This window comes from Hippocampus guttulatus, chromosome 14 (genome assembly GCF_054856545.1).
Source record: "Hippocampus guttulatus isolate MCC_2025c chromosome 14, RoL_Hgut_1.0, whole genome shotgun sequence".
Taxonomy (NCBI): Eukaryota; Metazoa; Chordata; class Actinopteri; order Syngnathiformes; family Syngnathidae; genus Hippocampus; species Hippocampus guttulatus.
The window spans coordinates 7085596-7099689 of NC_141274.1; the positions used below are offsets into that span (position 1 = coordinate 7085596).

Below are 14094 nucleotides of genomic sequence, written 5' to 3' on the forward strand. Positions count from 1 at the left end.
TTGTTTCTCTCTATATGCCCTGTCATTGTCAGTCCAGGTTTAACCATGATCCAAATGAGGACACACACTATATAAAATGGATGAATGTTTACCACACCAGGAAGTACAGGTAGCAAGTCTCCCTCTTTGTCAAAAAGTCTGGTTTTGAATTTCAGCTGTGTAGTCTGGAGTCTTACAAGATGTCTCAAGCAGGAGCTTCATAAACGTAAATATAAGCGTGTTTGTAAGTACTTAAATTGAAAATATGGTGTGTTGAAAGTTCGACTTACAGAAAACAAGCAATTAGTTCCTACCCAAAATGATTTATGTTGTGTACTTTAACAAATACTCTGTTTTGGCCTTGGGCAAACATTTCCGCGACCACGGCCGAGACAGCTGTAAAGCTCTCCAAGCGCCTAAACTAATCATGTCCATGCACTGCAAAGCTTTTATTGAATTAAATAACAATGCGTGGCGAAGAGGGCGGAAAAATGAGCATTGAACTGCAGTCTTGTGTGATGAATGTCTGTAAATGTGTGTTCTAAAACTGATGCTCACAATACATATGTGACCCTGCCATGCTTACTAAGTGTTTTTTTTTTTTTGCTTGAAAGCCATTGAAGAAGAAAATGTGCCTGTAAGACACACAAATGCTCTTTGAGGCCTTATTTGGATTTGTACTTGATCGGTTGTTTAAAATTAAGCAAGCATATTGTATGTTAGACCTGCTGCATGGGAGTAAGCAGTATGTGCGATGGAGTACTGTTAACATCGATATCTATTGTTAGCTGCTAATCCTAGCGACAGATTGACGAACTAGCATGTCATCAGATGTGAGATGATGTATTTCACTGCCACTTCTAATTTCAGTCGATAATGCTAGCCGCTGGTTGAGTGATTAGTGGGTTCGGTTCGTGACTGTCACTTCTTCTTCGGTGCAGGTAGGCCACAAACCTAGACTGTTTATGATGCACTAACAATTCCACTTACTCGCCGTAGCGAGAAGTAAAGCCACCCGTGGCTACCTTACATTGCCACTTGCTAAGGGCGCCTACCGATTCACTGAGATAACATACTCTGAATAATTGATGGAACAGGAAAGTTCATTGAGAGGTTCTTTTTACTCTATACAACGAAGCTAGCGTAAAACAGTGTTTTCATCCAAAACCCAACAGAAGTTGTCAGTAACAATGGCAACGTAAGATGGCTGCCATCTGGCTTCAGCCACGAGCGGCCAATTGTTAGTCTTTAATATATAAGTCCGTGTGGTTTGAACTGGGTATTACGCAATTAGCTGTGAGACTGAATATTTCAGTCAAATATTGCTCAAATTAGCTGCTCGCTTTAGTCGCAAGTAGAAGGGTTAACTCGTAATTAGCTTTGAGGCAGTGTTTCAGGGCCACTTGGATCATCAGATGTCGAGTGAAAAAAAAAAACTTGGATTTGAGATCAAGAGGTTAGACCAGAGGGCAACAGTTGAGCTTCTATTTCCAGGATATTTACGTCTCGATGGTACTGTATTCAGACCTTGCACCTTTTGTTTGAACCTAGACATTTTTCATGTGAGCAAAAGTCTATGTGTTGTATTTTCTTGCCCAGGTATGTCCTATTACATTCCACCATTTCAGATTTGAGATATATTTTTTTGCCCTGATTTCTATTAGTCATAGATGTGTAACCAACAGGAAAACCATAGATCTGTCGAAAAGTAAAAAAAAACCCCCACAAACAATTGTGAAGTGGTGAGGAGAGTCATAGCCACTACAACTATTAAGGATGTTCTAAAGAAAAAAAACAACTGGTAACACAGGTTGAACATCCTTATTGTTTCAATTCTTTTGGAAGCGTGTGTGTGATGGATGGTTTGGGATGCAGAATGATGTTCGCCCGTCGTGATGTTTTCTGGCAAGTTCCGTCTCTAATTTTGTTTTCCCACACCTGCAGCTAAACCCTCTGGCGTCGCTCCAACGTTGCGTCCAACAGCTGGAGTTCAAGCCCAGAATTTGCTCAATTGACTGAACTTTACCCTTGCGGGATATTTCCCATCGTCTCCAGTAAAGTCGCGGTTATGAAATGCCAAACCTCACAGCCGTTTTTGTGTTCAGTCAGCTTCGAATTGCTCCTCAAGGCCGGTCAGATAATACTGACGGAGGTCCACCGCTGGGCTTCAGCTTTGACATTAAACACTCCCGCTAGGTTGATAAGCTTCGTTAGGGCAAAGCCGTCATGCTGGATGACTCTTTTGCCGTTCTTGTGGCATTTAGATCATCACGACCGCATGCACACTATAATAGCCCCACTGACTTTGCCCGATAGCCTTTTCAGATTAAAGGGAGTGACTTGAATTCCTCGCTCGAAAGCTCGGGGGGGGGGAAAAAAAAGCCCCAAGAACCGTTTACCTGATTGACACAAAATTGATTGGAAAGGTCATAAAAGGACTCACAAAAAAAGTTCAGACATATGCCCAAAATTTAACATTAAGTCAGCCTTTTGAATTTGAAGCAGTCCTTTTGGGCATACAGTGATCCCTCGCCATTTCGCGCTTCAAGTTGCAGCCTTTACACTGACAGCTCAGGCGAAGGCTGAAATGACAGTTGAAGCTGTCAGCTCGGTAAGAGTTTTTTTCCTTCACGAAAAAAAAAGGGGATGCAAAGCCCCTCTTTGAATCGTTGTTTATTTTTATTGCGTATCGCCTGTTTGGAGGCCTCAACTTGCTGGAAAACAGCAATTTTTACAACTGCATCCTCGTGAAAATATGAGTTTCACGGACCCAAATAATAACAGTAAACACAACAAAACACTAAAAAGAAAGCCAAAGAATAAGAATGTATTTTAAGCTGAGTTTTATCGTCGTACAAAGATGGGGTTGGCCTAACGTTTAGTCACGTTTAGTCGGTGTTGATGGGCTGGGCTGAGTATGCAAATATGCATTTTACTCCCTCTACAGGTGTGAAGTATAATGATAGCATTCTGCTAAATAGGAACTGGAATGTTGTGAAATGGCTTGCAACTTAGCTTTCCGGCTAATGCTAACACAAGAGAAGAGTGTCCAAACCCGCTGGCTTATGTTACAAAATTCCAATATCCTGATTACACACCGCCCATACATACCAGCACTATCATCTGGTTGCTTTAAATGTTAATTGTTTCGAGAGTAGATTATTACATTTCTTCATGCCGTTGTTCATCGTCACTCTTGGTTGATCACGTATTGTCAGTTCATTTTGGCTGTAACGGGAGGAAGAGCGGGGTCTTTTTCTGCAGTTTTTCATCTACCATCACAGCTGCTCATCCTTCTTAATTATATGTAGCCTCCGTAAAGTGTGAGATTGTCATAATAACAATTACAGCCACCGCTGTGAACTGCTTTCTCTCGGAACATTATGTCCCGCATCTGCTGTGTTTCCGGCGGGAGGCTAATTACGTCACGTCGATGTCATCAAAAGACGAGATCCCGAAGATAGCGTGACTACACAAAGGCAGCAAATATTCGGTCGAACTCACTGATCATGCAGGGTTCTTTTTAGCTTTTGCTATATTTATCATAAAGGGTGTATTTTTCTTCAACGTCACGACAATTTTTGTAGTTATCAAAACATTTATTTTTTATCGCTTGTTTTTAATCTTATTACAATGACAAACATCTTTATTCATTTTTAATGTATTATTTAGCGTTTTCTTATTATGTGTATATTAGAATGACTCCAACTCGACCTATTTTGTAATTCATCATTTGTTTGCGTTCACTTTCTTTTCTCATTTTAATGAATAAAAATACTTCCAAGTCACATTTGTATACATTTTTAAATGTTTCATCTATTTTATTATCATTCATTTTCTTTTGTTAATTTTATTTTACCCTCAATTGATGGATACCTTGAAATCACATCAAATGTATTTATATTATTTATTTATTTTTTTATTTTTTTGCTGTCTGCACTGCATTCGCTTGCATGTAAAACTTCATCATCCCGTGTGCATGCTTCATGTCGCCTGCCATATTCCCGCTAAGCGCCGACCTCCGGTTCACTTGCGTTTACGAGCCCGGTGGCCTTCCCTCGTTGACGTAACGGCGCACCATTCACTAAGAAGGCAGTAAAAGCGCAAATGGGATAATGTTGGGCTTTTCAAACCCTCGAGTTGTTGACCTCAGCTGAAAACGAATAACACCGTGAGGCGGCGTTGACATCCCAAATGATCGCCGCCGCTTGCCATTTGCCGGTCCGGTATGGGATAGAGGATGAAATTTTAATTAGCTCAGCCGATTGCGATTCTCGGCATGATTCGCTGTGGGCATGTCCGCTAAAACTTTGACAACTCCCTGACTATGCGTGCAACCTGCTAATTACCAAATCTTCCTTGGATGGCGACGATGATTATGTCCTCGTACTCTTCTGTAAATCCCCGTGATGGGACGATTAAATGGGCAACGTTTGCTTCCCCTTCAAGAATAAAGTCAGGCAGGAATGAGTACCCCAAGCATCAAGAATTATAGCGGAACTGTAGAAATGCAAGTTCAGACAGTGTCATGCGCTGGTGTCATATTGTCACCCAGCCGTAAGGGCACTACTGGATATATTCCAGAGAAACCTCACAAGAAAAAAAGTGTTCAACGTGCTTGGATGAAGGGGCATGAGGCTTTGATAACTGTTTGAAATCAATGAATGATCATTTTAACTCATTTAGTACCAGCCAATTCTAGACCAAGTCTGAAAAGACGTTTTAAAACGTCTTTGGGAGTGAATGAGTTAATAATCGTGATTTTTAAATGAGCCATGAAGACACGTCAGAAACACTCGAGTGTTCTTCTGGATATGGACAGGACATTGTTGCCTTTCTGCCCAATGCGTCCTTTCTCTTTCAGCATTGTTACGTACATCTTGGAAAAGGAAGTTTTGCAATTTACCCAGTCTCACCCTGCACATATTTAAGGCACACACACACACAGAGGCAATATCTCAAAGTGATGGCAAGATTGGAGAAGGCTCCAACATTAAGGCGTGAGGCAGATGGTGTCCCATATTGGTCGTGATGGGAAATGAGGAGGGATGAGTCACCTCGCTGTATCGAGCTGCAGCAGGTCTGAGGGACACGCAGTGTGAAACTCAGATTGTGAGTGTGTGTTTGTGTGTGTGTTTCCTGTCATAATTAGGAGAAGGGAGCAGGCACGGGACAGTTCTGTCCACTGCAAGAGAAATGAAAAAGGAGGGGAAAAAAAGCTAAATTCAATTCTAAAGTTTCTAAAGTACGTATAATGGATGGTGCATGCCGTAGCTGACATAAAATCGCTCAAATAATAACCAATCACGACACACCTGTTTTCTGAGTTTGGTCATGTGACGTTCGCAAGCTGAGCCCTTCGGCACTGTGGTGTCTGTCATCTTCAGTCGACAGCAAGTGGCGGGAGAAGGCAAAATGGCCGCCCCCTGAAATGGATCAAAACGGGCGGATGTTTTTTTTTTGTTTACTTCATATTCCACAAACCAAATATTAATATCATCGAAAGACTGTGGTTAGACTAATGGAGGCGCATAGAACTTTTTTTTATTTTTATTTTTTACTTTAACCCTTTCATGCATCCTGTAACCTGATAACATGATAAGCTGCTCACTGTAGTAACCTCTGTCTCTGAAAGGGTTCAATTCATTTCAGATTAAACATTTTCTAAAATAACTGAAATGTTCGTGTTTCTTTATCCTGCATGTGGACTTCAGCTCGGGACTGGTTTGCCACACGGCAGGTTCGAAAGCCCGCAGCCACGGCGACCATCTGTTTTTGTCTTTTCCCTTCATGCCTCTTGACTGTCTGATGTCAGGTGGCAGCTCCCCGAGTACATAGTCTACTAGTGTACATCTTATGTTTGTCTCTTTCTGCACGAGTCGGCTATTTCGCTTTGACTGACACATGGCGCTCCCTCCCCCAGCTTCATCCCCACCACCACAGGGCACCGCCAACCTTCCCTGTCATGTCTTTTTGCGGCAACGTTTGTCACTGCTCGTCATCTTTCCGTCCGCCCCCTTCGGTCCCTCTCGTCACTTTTGTGTTCACTCGCTTTCTGACATACTTCCTGTGTGATTTACACGCTTATTCCTGCTCGCTGCAATTATACAGCCCGGGAATAAAATGTTTATTGTTCTTATTTATTATACGGTACCTTTGGAAGTCTACTCAGTCTTGAGTTGAGAGAGCTACGGTTTGGACATTTGTTAAATTAAAGCAGATTATTATGGATGCATCAACATCTGAACAGTTTTCTGTAAATAATGCGAACAATTACTTAAAAAAAAGAATACAAAATGTAAAACTAGCCGGATTTTACTGTCATAAAATCCACCCAGAATGGATCTGATTGCAGCGTCTTTTATTTCCACACGACATGTCGCTCAGGAGATAGCTTTTTATTTTTTTGCTACAGTATCTTGGACGACTGCCGCCCTCCATCCTTATTTACTTACGACAAGCTAGGCTTTGCACAAAAGGGCGGCAGGCGTCTTTATTGAATTGGCCGCCACCGGCTGCTGTCTTTTTCTCATGCGCTTTGCGATTGTGTGCCACATTCCTCCGTGCAAAACATGGCACTGTCAAAAGGGATTGAAAACTGCGAGCTATAAATTAGTCGTGTGCGTGTGTGTGTGTTGGGGGGGGGGGATTGGCTACAGTATATAATCAAGCTTTGATGAGCCTCCTGCTTCCCAAGTGATACTGGGATGAAGGAGCTAACATGAAGACTGCATGGACCAGTGTTTTTTTTGTTTGTTTGTTTTTTTAATCATGTATTATTTCAATACTCGTCTATATACAATATGCTGTAGATAAAGTATGCCACATGCACAACTGTATTGTCGGTCTGTCATGCATGAATAAATCATTCATTCTACCAGCATTAAAGTTTTTATGTGACAAATTGAAATGCCGGTACAGTGGTCATGTCTTGCCAGTGTTTTGTTTACGACACATTAAATGTTAAGTTGTCTTTAAGCCTGTTGTTTTCGATAAACTTTAAAGATCTAAGTCCTTAAACTGATGAAAGACTGGATACACGTAAACATTAAGAAGGTAGGATCCGTAAGGGTAAAGTCGATTTAACCTTGCCTGCAAGCTGAATTCTGACGGGATTTGTGAGTTAACAAACCCCGGAGTATCCATCTTGTCCCTAGCCCGCTAATTTGCTCTGAGCCAAACCCCAATCGCTGTGATGCAAACTTTTCTCGGTTGACAATTGGTTTTGTTCAAAAATCAACATCGCGTTATTCAAGATGTCCTTTATCCGCATATTTACATTGCAAAAACGACAACTATCACTAAACATTACAACATAAAGTCGTGGAATATGTGGTTTGTACAAAATAGCTTTGTCGTGTGTAGCAAGTTAGTATATAACTTTGTAGCATGACGCACGATCGCATGTAATCATATAGCATATAGCTATGTAGTGCATGGCAATATAGCATGTCGCAAAGTAGACAATAGCCATATAGCTGTGCAGCTATGTAGGATTTAGCCATATTGCATCTAACGAATAAGCATGTAGCAAAGTAGCATATGGCTATGTAGCATGTGGGTATGTGGCATATGTCCACAAAGTTTTTAGCGATGTAGCTTTGTACCATAGTTGTATGTTGTAAGGTAGCGTCACATGACTGACATATACTGCAGTACATACCAATAACTTGCTAATTAAGCTTTTATAGCTGCTATTAGCCTCGGGTTTTGTCTGCGATTGACGTTATTGAGGATATGAGAATTAAAATGGTTCATTCTCATTGGATTAATAATAAAATTGTGTATTATGATTTAGCCTGGAGGCGTTGCATACATTGTACAGACATGAAACTGTACATGCACACACTTTCTGCTCAATGTGTAAAACATAATCAAGTGCAGCAGCTTAGCAGAGATCAATACACATATCCACTCATCCACTAGGTGATAATAAATACAGAGAGGCAGCGCACTATACAGGACATGGGCCTGTAGCTACGCTCAACCTGTACCATCCATCCATCCATTTTCCGAACCGCTTAATCCTCACCAGGGTCGCGGGGGGTGCTGTAGCCTATCCCAGCTGTCTTCGGGCAGTAGGCGGGGGACACCCTGAACCGGTTGCCAGCCAATCGCAGGCCACACACAGACGAACAACCATCCACGCTCACGCTCACGCTCACGCCTAGGGACAATTTAGAGTGTTCAGTCAGCCTGCCATGCATGTTTTTAGAGTGTGGGAGGAAACCGGAGTACCCGGGGAAAACCCATGCGGGCCCAGGGAGAACATGCACACTCCACACAGGGAGGCCGGAGCTAGAATTGAACCCGATACCTCTGAACTGTGAGGCCTAACCACTGGACCACCGGGCCGCCCCAACCTCTACCTTTCACCATAATTGCTTGGCACAATTCGGTGACGGCACGGCATTGTAACTTTGCCACATGAAAACGGGGATATGTTATTTATTAGACGCATACCGGTGTCTAGGCAGATATAGATTGATTAGGCACATCCGGGCGTCAATAACATCTGCAACACGTTAAATCGTCCATCTGTGAGGATTATATCCTGATTAACTGGGTTGCTAATGAAACTGATCATACAGAGTAATCATACCGATAAATCAACATCATCCGTCTCAATAGCTATGCGGTGGGCCGTACACAGCAATGAAGTATAGCTGTGCGGTAAGTTGCTGTGTATCAATTTGCTCAGCAGGATGTGACTATTTTGAATCGATCTGCGTAGCTTTGTCAACTATAGCAATATATCGTGAAGCGAAATGACAAGTAGCATACAGTTACTATATTAAAGGGACAAAACATGATGAGTATGAGCTTTATGGTGGGCATTTCCGTTCTTTTACAGTTGGGCGAGGACACCTTCAACCGCGCCAAGCTGCTGAACGTTGGCTACGCGGAGGCGCTAAAGGACGGCGACTACAACTGCTTCATTTTCAGCGATGTGGACCTGATCCCCATGGACGACCGCAATCTGTATCACTGTTACGAGCAGCCTCGACACTTTGCCATTGCCATGGACAAGTTTGGTTTCAGGTGAAAAGCTGCTTCCTTATGACTCCGTTGTTGTACTTGATGTGGTACGACACTATACATTTGAAGTAGGGTTGGGTTATTGCTCACGATATTGTGTGGTCTGCTCCAGGCTGCCCTATGCGGGTTACTTCGGGGGCGTGTCGGGCCTCAGTAAAAAACAGTTCTTGAAGATCAACGGCTTCCCCAACGAGTACTGGGGCTGGGGAGGGGAGGATGACGATATCTACAACAGGTGAGCTTCATTTCCCAGCAAAAAGATGCTTTGACTAGCTTTGCAATTCTAGTCTATCGTACAGTGGTCTTTTATAATACAAGTGGGATTTGTTCCGTGATCATGCGTGTAACTCCAAACATTCATATCTCAAATCATCTTTTCCCACTGAAATGAATTGAAATACCATTAATCCGTTCCAGCCTCCCACAAAAAAACCAACAAAACATTTTATGTGTTTTTCATGAACAGTAGCACTCTACAATATCGTACTTTATAAATATGTAAAGTGGCTGACATTCACGGCAGTGCTCTTCACTGTCACGTTAACACAAATACTTACACAAAACGAGGTGTCCACTAATCCTTTAGGACACTAAAGTAGCATGATAATCAGAGAGATGCTATTCCACTGACTGTAATCCGGTGTACCATTCATATTTTTAGCGTTTTTATTTTCCAGGGAAAGTTATTACTTTCGTTGCTACAGGAAAGGTACACCTTGGGTCCGTTTGAAGTTGTTTGAGGGTCCGCTGGACGCGGAAAAGGCTCACTTTGTTGAATAAACTCGGCGAGACAGCACATCATCGGCGTAACTGTGCCTTCTATCGCTGTTTAACCCCCCCCCCCCCCCCTCGGCAACAAGGGAAAAAAAAAAAAGAACCAGGATGTTCGTGTCACAATCACATCTCCTTGTTCTATTTTTCTCCCCTAAGTAAAGCTTTTAGATTCTGGCTGAGATTGCCATTTGCATTTGGAGCGACATTAAAAAGGCAATAAATCCAACTTGCTTTAAGCTGCCGTGTGTGAAGGTTATGGGTGGCCTCGCATTAAGTGCTAACAGACACACACACACACACACACACCTGCCCTCTCCTTGTCATGGCTGGCTGCTTTAAAAGCCTTTCGAAGAGCGCTCGTAAGGAATATGTCCTTCAACGCTCATTTTGGACAAGCTGCTGCATTGACACACTTTGAATGTTGAATCTGGTGTGATTTTGTACAAGTTGATCCAGTTCGCCCTGTTTGGTGCTGACCATGTTATCCAACATCTGCTGCATCGATTAGTTTGAAATGTCACTCACGTGGCGCACGCAAGTTTAATTTCTTTTGCTTAACCTAAAGCCTGTACAACTGTAAAAAAAATGTTGAGTAAACTACAATTCTCAAAGAAATGACCTTCCTTCTTCTGTACAGACGTACAGCAATACCAAAATGTGTCTTTTTGCTGTAACTATAGTTAGTCTTATGAATGTAAGACTAACTATAGGCTTTCATTTTTTTAAAGCATTTTTGTGACTATGTCCTTCATGATTTTTATTTTATTATAGTTGTCATGAAGTAGAATAAACTTGATGGATAGATGTGTTTACATTATATACAGTATGTACCGTGACATTATGCATGTGAATGGATAGACGTGTTTACAGTATGTGTGTAAGAATACAAACAAATTTGTTTATTTCTTGTGAGCCTCACACACAAACATCCAAATTGTGATTCAGAGTGAGAAGGGAAAAGAAAAGAACGATTAATTCAAGCGTTTTTAAGTGTCGTTGACTGAAGTGGTTCGAAAGGTCATTTCATGCTGGTCACTCCACATTTTGCCGCAAAAAAGATTTGAAGTCAAGCTTTTCTTGCGAGGCTATTATCTTGGACAAAAATTTGATCGTCTTTTAATTGTCTGATTCAGATTGGACTGTCCAACATGTATCCAAATGCTCAAACCACATTCCCTACTGCTCAGATAAATCGCCCCAAATTCCAGTCTGCACCGACAAATTTGATTGGATTCACGGGGAACTTTCCGCTCCCCTCTTCTGTGCCCGACGGTGGAGTTAATTGCATGAAAGCAATGGAGTGGAGGACTGCTTGGAGAAAGCGCAGCGCAATAACTTGTGCTTCTTATTCCGTCTTATTGCCATCTCACCCTTGCTACCACGTGTGTATTGCAGGATCACTCTGAACGGGATGAAGGTGTCCAGACCGGACGTGCGCATCGGTCGCTACCGAATGATTAAACACGAGAGAGACAAACACAACGAGCCCAACCCGCAAAGGTACCGCATTGCCGATATAGGAGCAAATTCACAAAGAATGAACTGCGGCCACTGATGGCATCTTAAATTGTCTGAATGTCCTATTCACAAATTCGCTAATGACACACTAGCGCAAACATGGCCACAAAGTTTGACAGCTGAGTGCAGCGTGTCCCTAAAATAAAACTAAAATATTGAGTTTTCACATCAAATTGGAATGTGTTTATTTCAGAACATTTCTTTGCTGGGTACATTGTTTGTACAGTAAAATATTTGGGGGGGTTTTATGGGGAAATGTAGCGTTTTCACTTTTAGGAAGGTTTGTATTCTGCTTGAATGGAGCAAGGTTGCATGCGAAGACACAACTTGAGTCCAAATCCCATTTCCCCTCTCAAAGGTCTTCCAAGAGCAAAACATTTATGAGCGATGTTAACAAAAAAAAAAAACAAACAAACAAAATGAAGCTAGTTCCATCTAAAAAACAAACACACACAAAAAAAACCCACTATCCTAGGCCCGCCACTACGCCATGAATAATTCATGGCTGTCCAAATAAATACAGTAGCATCCTTTGGTAGCGTCGTTTTTGTGCAGTGTGACTCACGGAGGCATAACCGGAATCGAGCGCGGAGCGCAATGACTTCGAGCCCGTCTGGTGGCTCGTTTATTGATTTGGTTGAAGGCGAGCAGACGAGACGCTCCCATTTGGAGCCGCGTGGTTTTTGGCAGGCAATTACAGACGCCGCGGGCACTTAAAACTATGATGGATGACATGCGATACGCACCTGCCCCGCCTTAGACGTCATCTCATTCACTCCACAGATTGTTTTCAAGATGTCACTGTCAGACGTCTTGGCTTCATTTTTTTTTTTAATGCACTGTGACGTGATCTCATTTATGAAGATGGACGTTTAGCTTGTAGAAACAAATGTAAGATATCACCGATGTCGTACAATTGAAGTGCTGTGTGGAAAAATACGCCTTGAATGGATTAATTCTGAATGTAGAAAGAAGTTGATGGGTAGTTGATAGGTTTATCACTCCAAACAGTTCTAGCCATTTTTTTTTTGGTTTTTATTTATTTATTTTTTTTTGCCTTTTACTTTGCAACACTAGTTGCAAAAGATATACCTTGTACAAGTTAAAGTGGAGTTTTTTTACGCTTCATCGTGGTTCTAAATGGCGGGAGCTTATTAAACGTTATCTGACTTGGAAATGATGTAATTTTATGGGCGGTGGACACTATTTTTACTGCAAAAGGCGCATTTATTTTTGCACCTCTACATTAGGGGCATACAAAAGGCGATTTGAGTCCGAATATTTGTTTTGATTCAAAAGATGAAGCAAGGATATTATCGTTTACGAAAAGTAACGAAATAAGCACAAAGACTTTTTGTTTTTGAAATATAAACAAAAATGTTTTTAAAAAGAAATTGAAAGTAGATCGTATGAAATTAATTAAAAGAAACTATAATAATGGCAAAAATGTCTTTCATTTTCATCTTTGTCAATTAATATCAAACAATTAATATCAAACTTGACCCCTGACGAAGCTTGTCAAAATGTGTGATGCCTTCATTGGTTGAGCTTGTCATCGTACTGGGTTGGCACAGGTGTGGTAGTTTAGAATGTAGGAAGGGGGCTGTGGAGGGGGTGCTCTTTAGACAGAATAAACGGTTATAATCCCCGTTTAAACGGCTTAATGTGAAGCGCTATCCTCCCTGTGATTAATGTTCCTGCGATGCCTCATCTATCACTATATTGGGTCTCATTCATCACACTGGCAAATAAGTCATTTATACAGGAGGAGGTTTTATGCTTGTCTGCGAAGCACTTTAAATGGCGCTCGTCAAAATTGCAACCTCAAACTTGGCCCTTCCGAGCCCCATCACCGGAAAGCCATCTCGGTTTTGTTTTATGAAAAACATCTCTTTTCCTTGCACTCGCCTTTCCCCACTTAATAATATGACGGTAAGCATCAAGGCCACTCTTTAAAGATGAGCGCTGGGAACCGAAGTCCACACGACGGACGCTCCCCTGGAGTACTGTACATCATTCTCCTCAGCATGTAAACAGGAGTTCAAAACACTCGCAGCACATCCTTCCATTTTCTATGGTGCTTGTGCTTTTCTGAACCTTTGGATGTATTATTTATTTATTTATTTATTTATTGCATTGAGAATTATAGAATTCACCGTAACATACAAAAAGCCATTCATGTAGGTCTTCTTGTATACTGTTTGAAATAACTGAATGCTGAACACATAACCGGACAAATGAGTTGAATTACCTCCAACTTTATTTATTCACTTTGTCCTGAATGCACGTCGCCGTCTCGCGCATGAATCATTCAGCGTCGCGACCGCCACGACTGAAACACACGCTGCCACTCATAGAAAAGAGATGCCCCTCGGTCTCTCGGTGAGAGGGTACGAAAGTACTCGAGCGTTAAGATTCAGCACTTACCTCTGACGCCAGTGCAGCCATTTTATGGCTGCAGTTGTATCTTGGGAAATTTCAGTCTTTCGAGCAAGCCCTGCGCACGCCGGGTATTATGACCTTTTGATACCATAATAGGAAAAACCTGCATGAATAATCGAAAGTGGTATGGGACAAACTCAATGATGCATACCTCTATGGAGTGATGGGAGTGTGGTCCTCTAAAATCCTTTTGAATATTTCTTAGCCAAACACAACAATTGTGCAAACACTATGATGGGACGAATGGACAATATATATATATATATATGTTGTATGGAATGTCGTCCATTGAGAATTATAGAATTCACCGTAACATACAAAAGGCCATTCATGTAGGTCTTC

At 41.8% G+C, this 14094-nt stretch overlaps 1 protein-coding gene across 2 annotated transcripts in view; it reads left to right on the forward strand.

Annotated features, from left to right (window-relative positions):
- b4galt2 (UDP-Gal:betaGlcNAc beta 1,4- galactosyltransferase, polypeptide 2) overlaps positions 1 to 14094 on the forward strand; it is a 61326-nt gene that overhangs the window by 40998 nt on the left and 6234 nt on the right. For both annotated transcript variants that reach the window (XM_086128618.1, XM_086128620.1), the window contains exons 5-7: positions 8834 to 9021; positions 9131 to 9253; positions 11188 to 11292. In XM_086128618.1, the coding sequence (XP_085984744.1) occupies positions 8834 to 9021; positions 9131 to 9253; positions 11188 to 11292 (416 nt within the window). The remainder of the gene's footprint in view (positions 1 to 8833; positions 9022 to 9130; positions 9254 to 11187; positions 11293 to 14094) is intronic.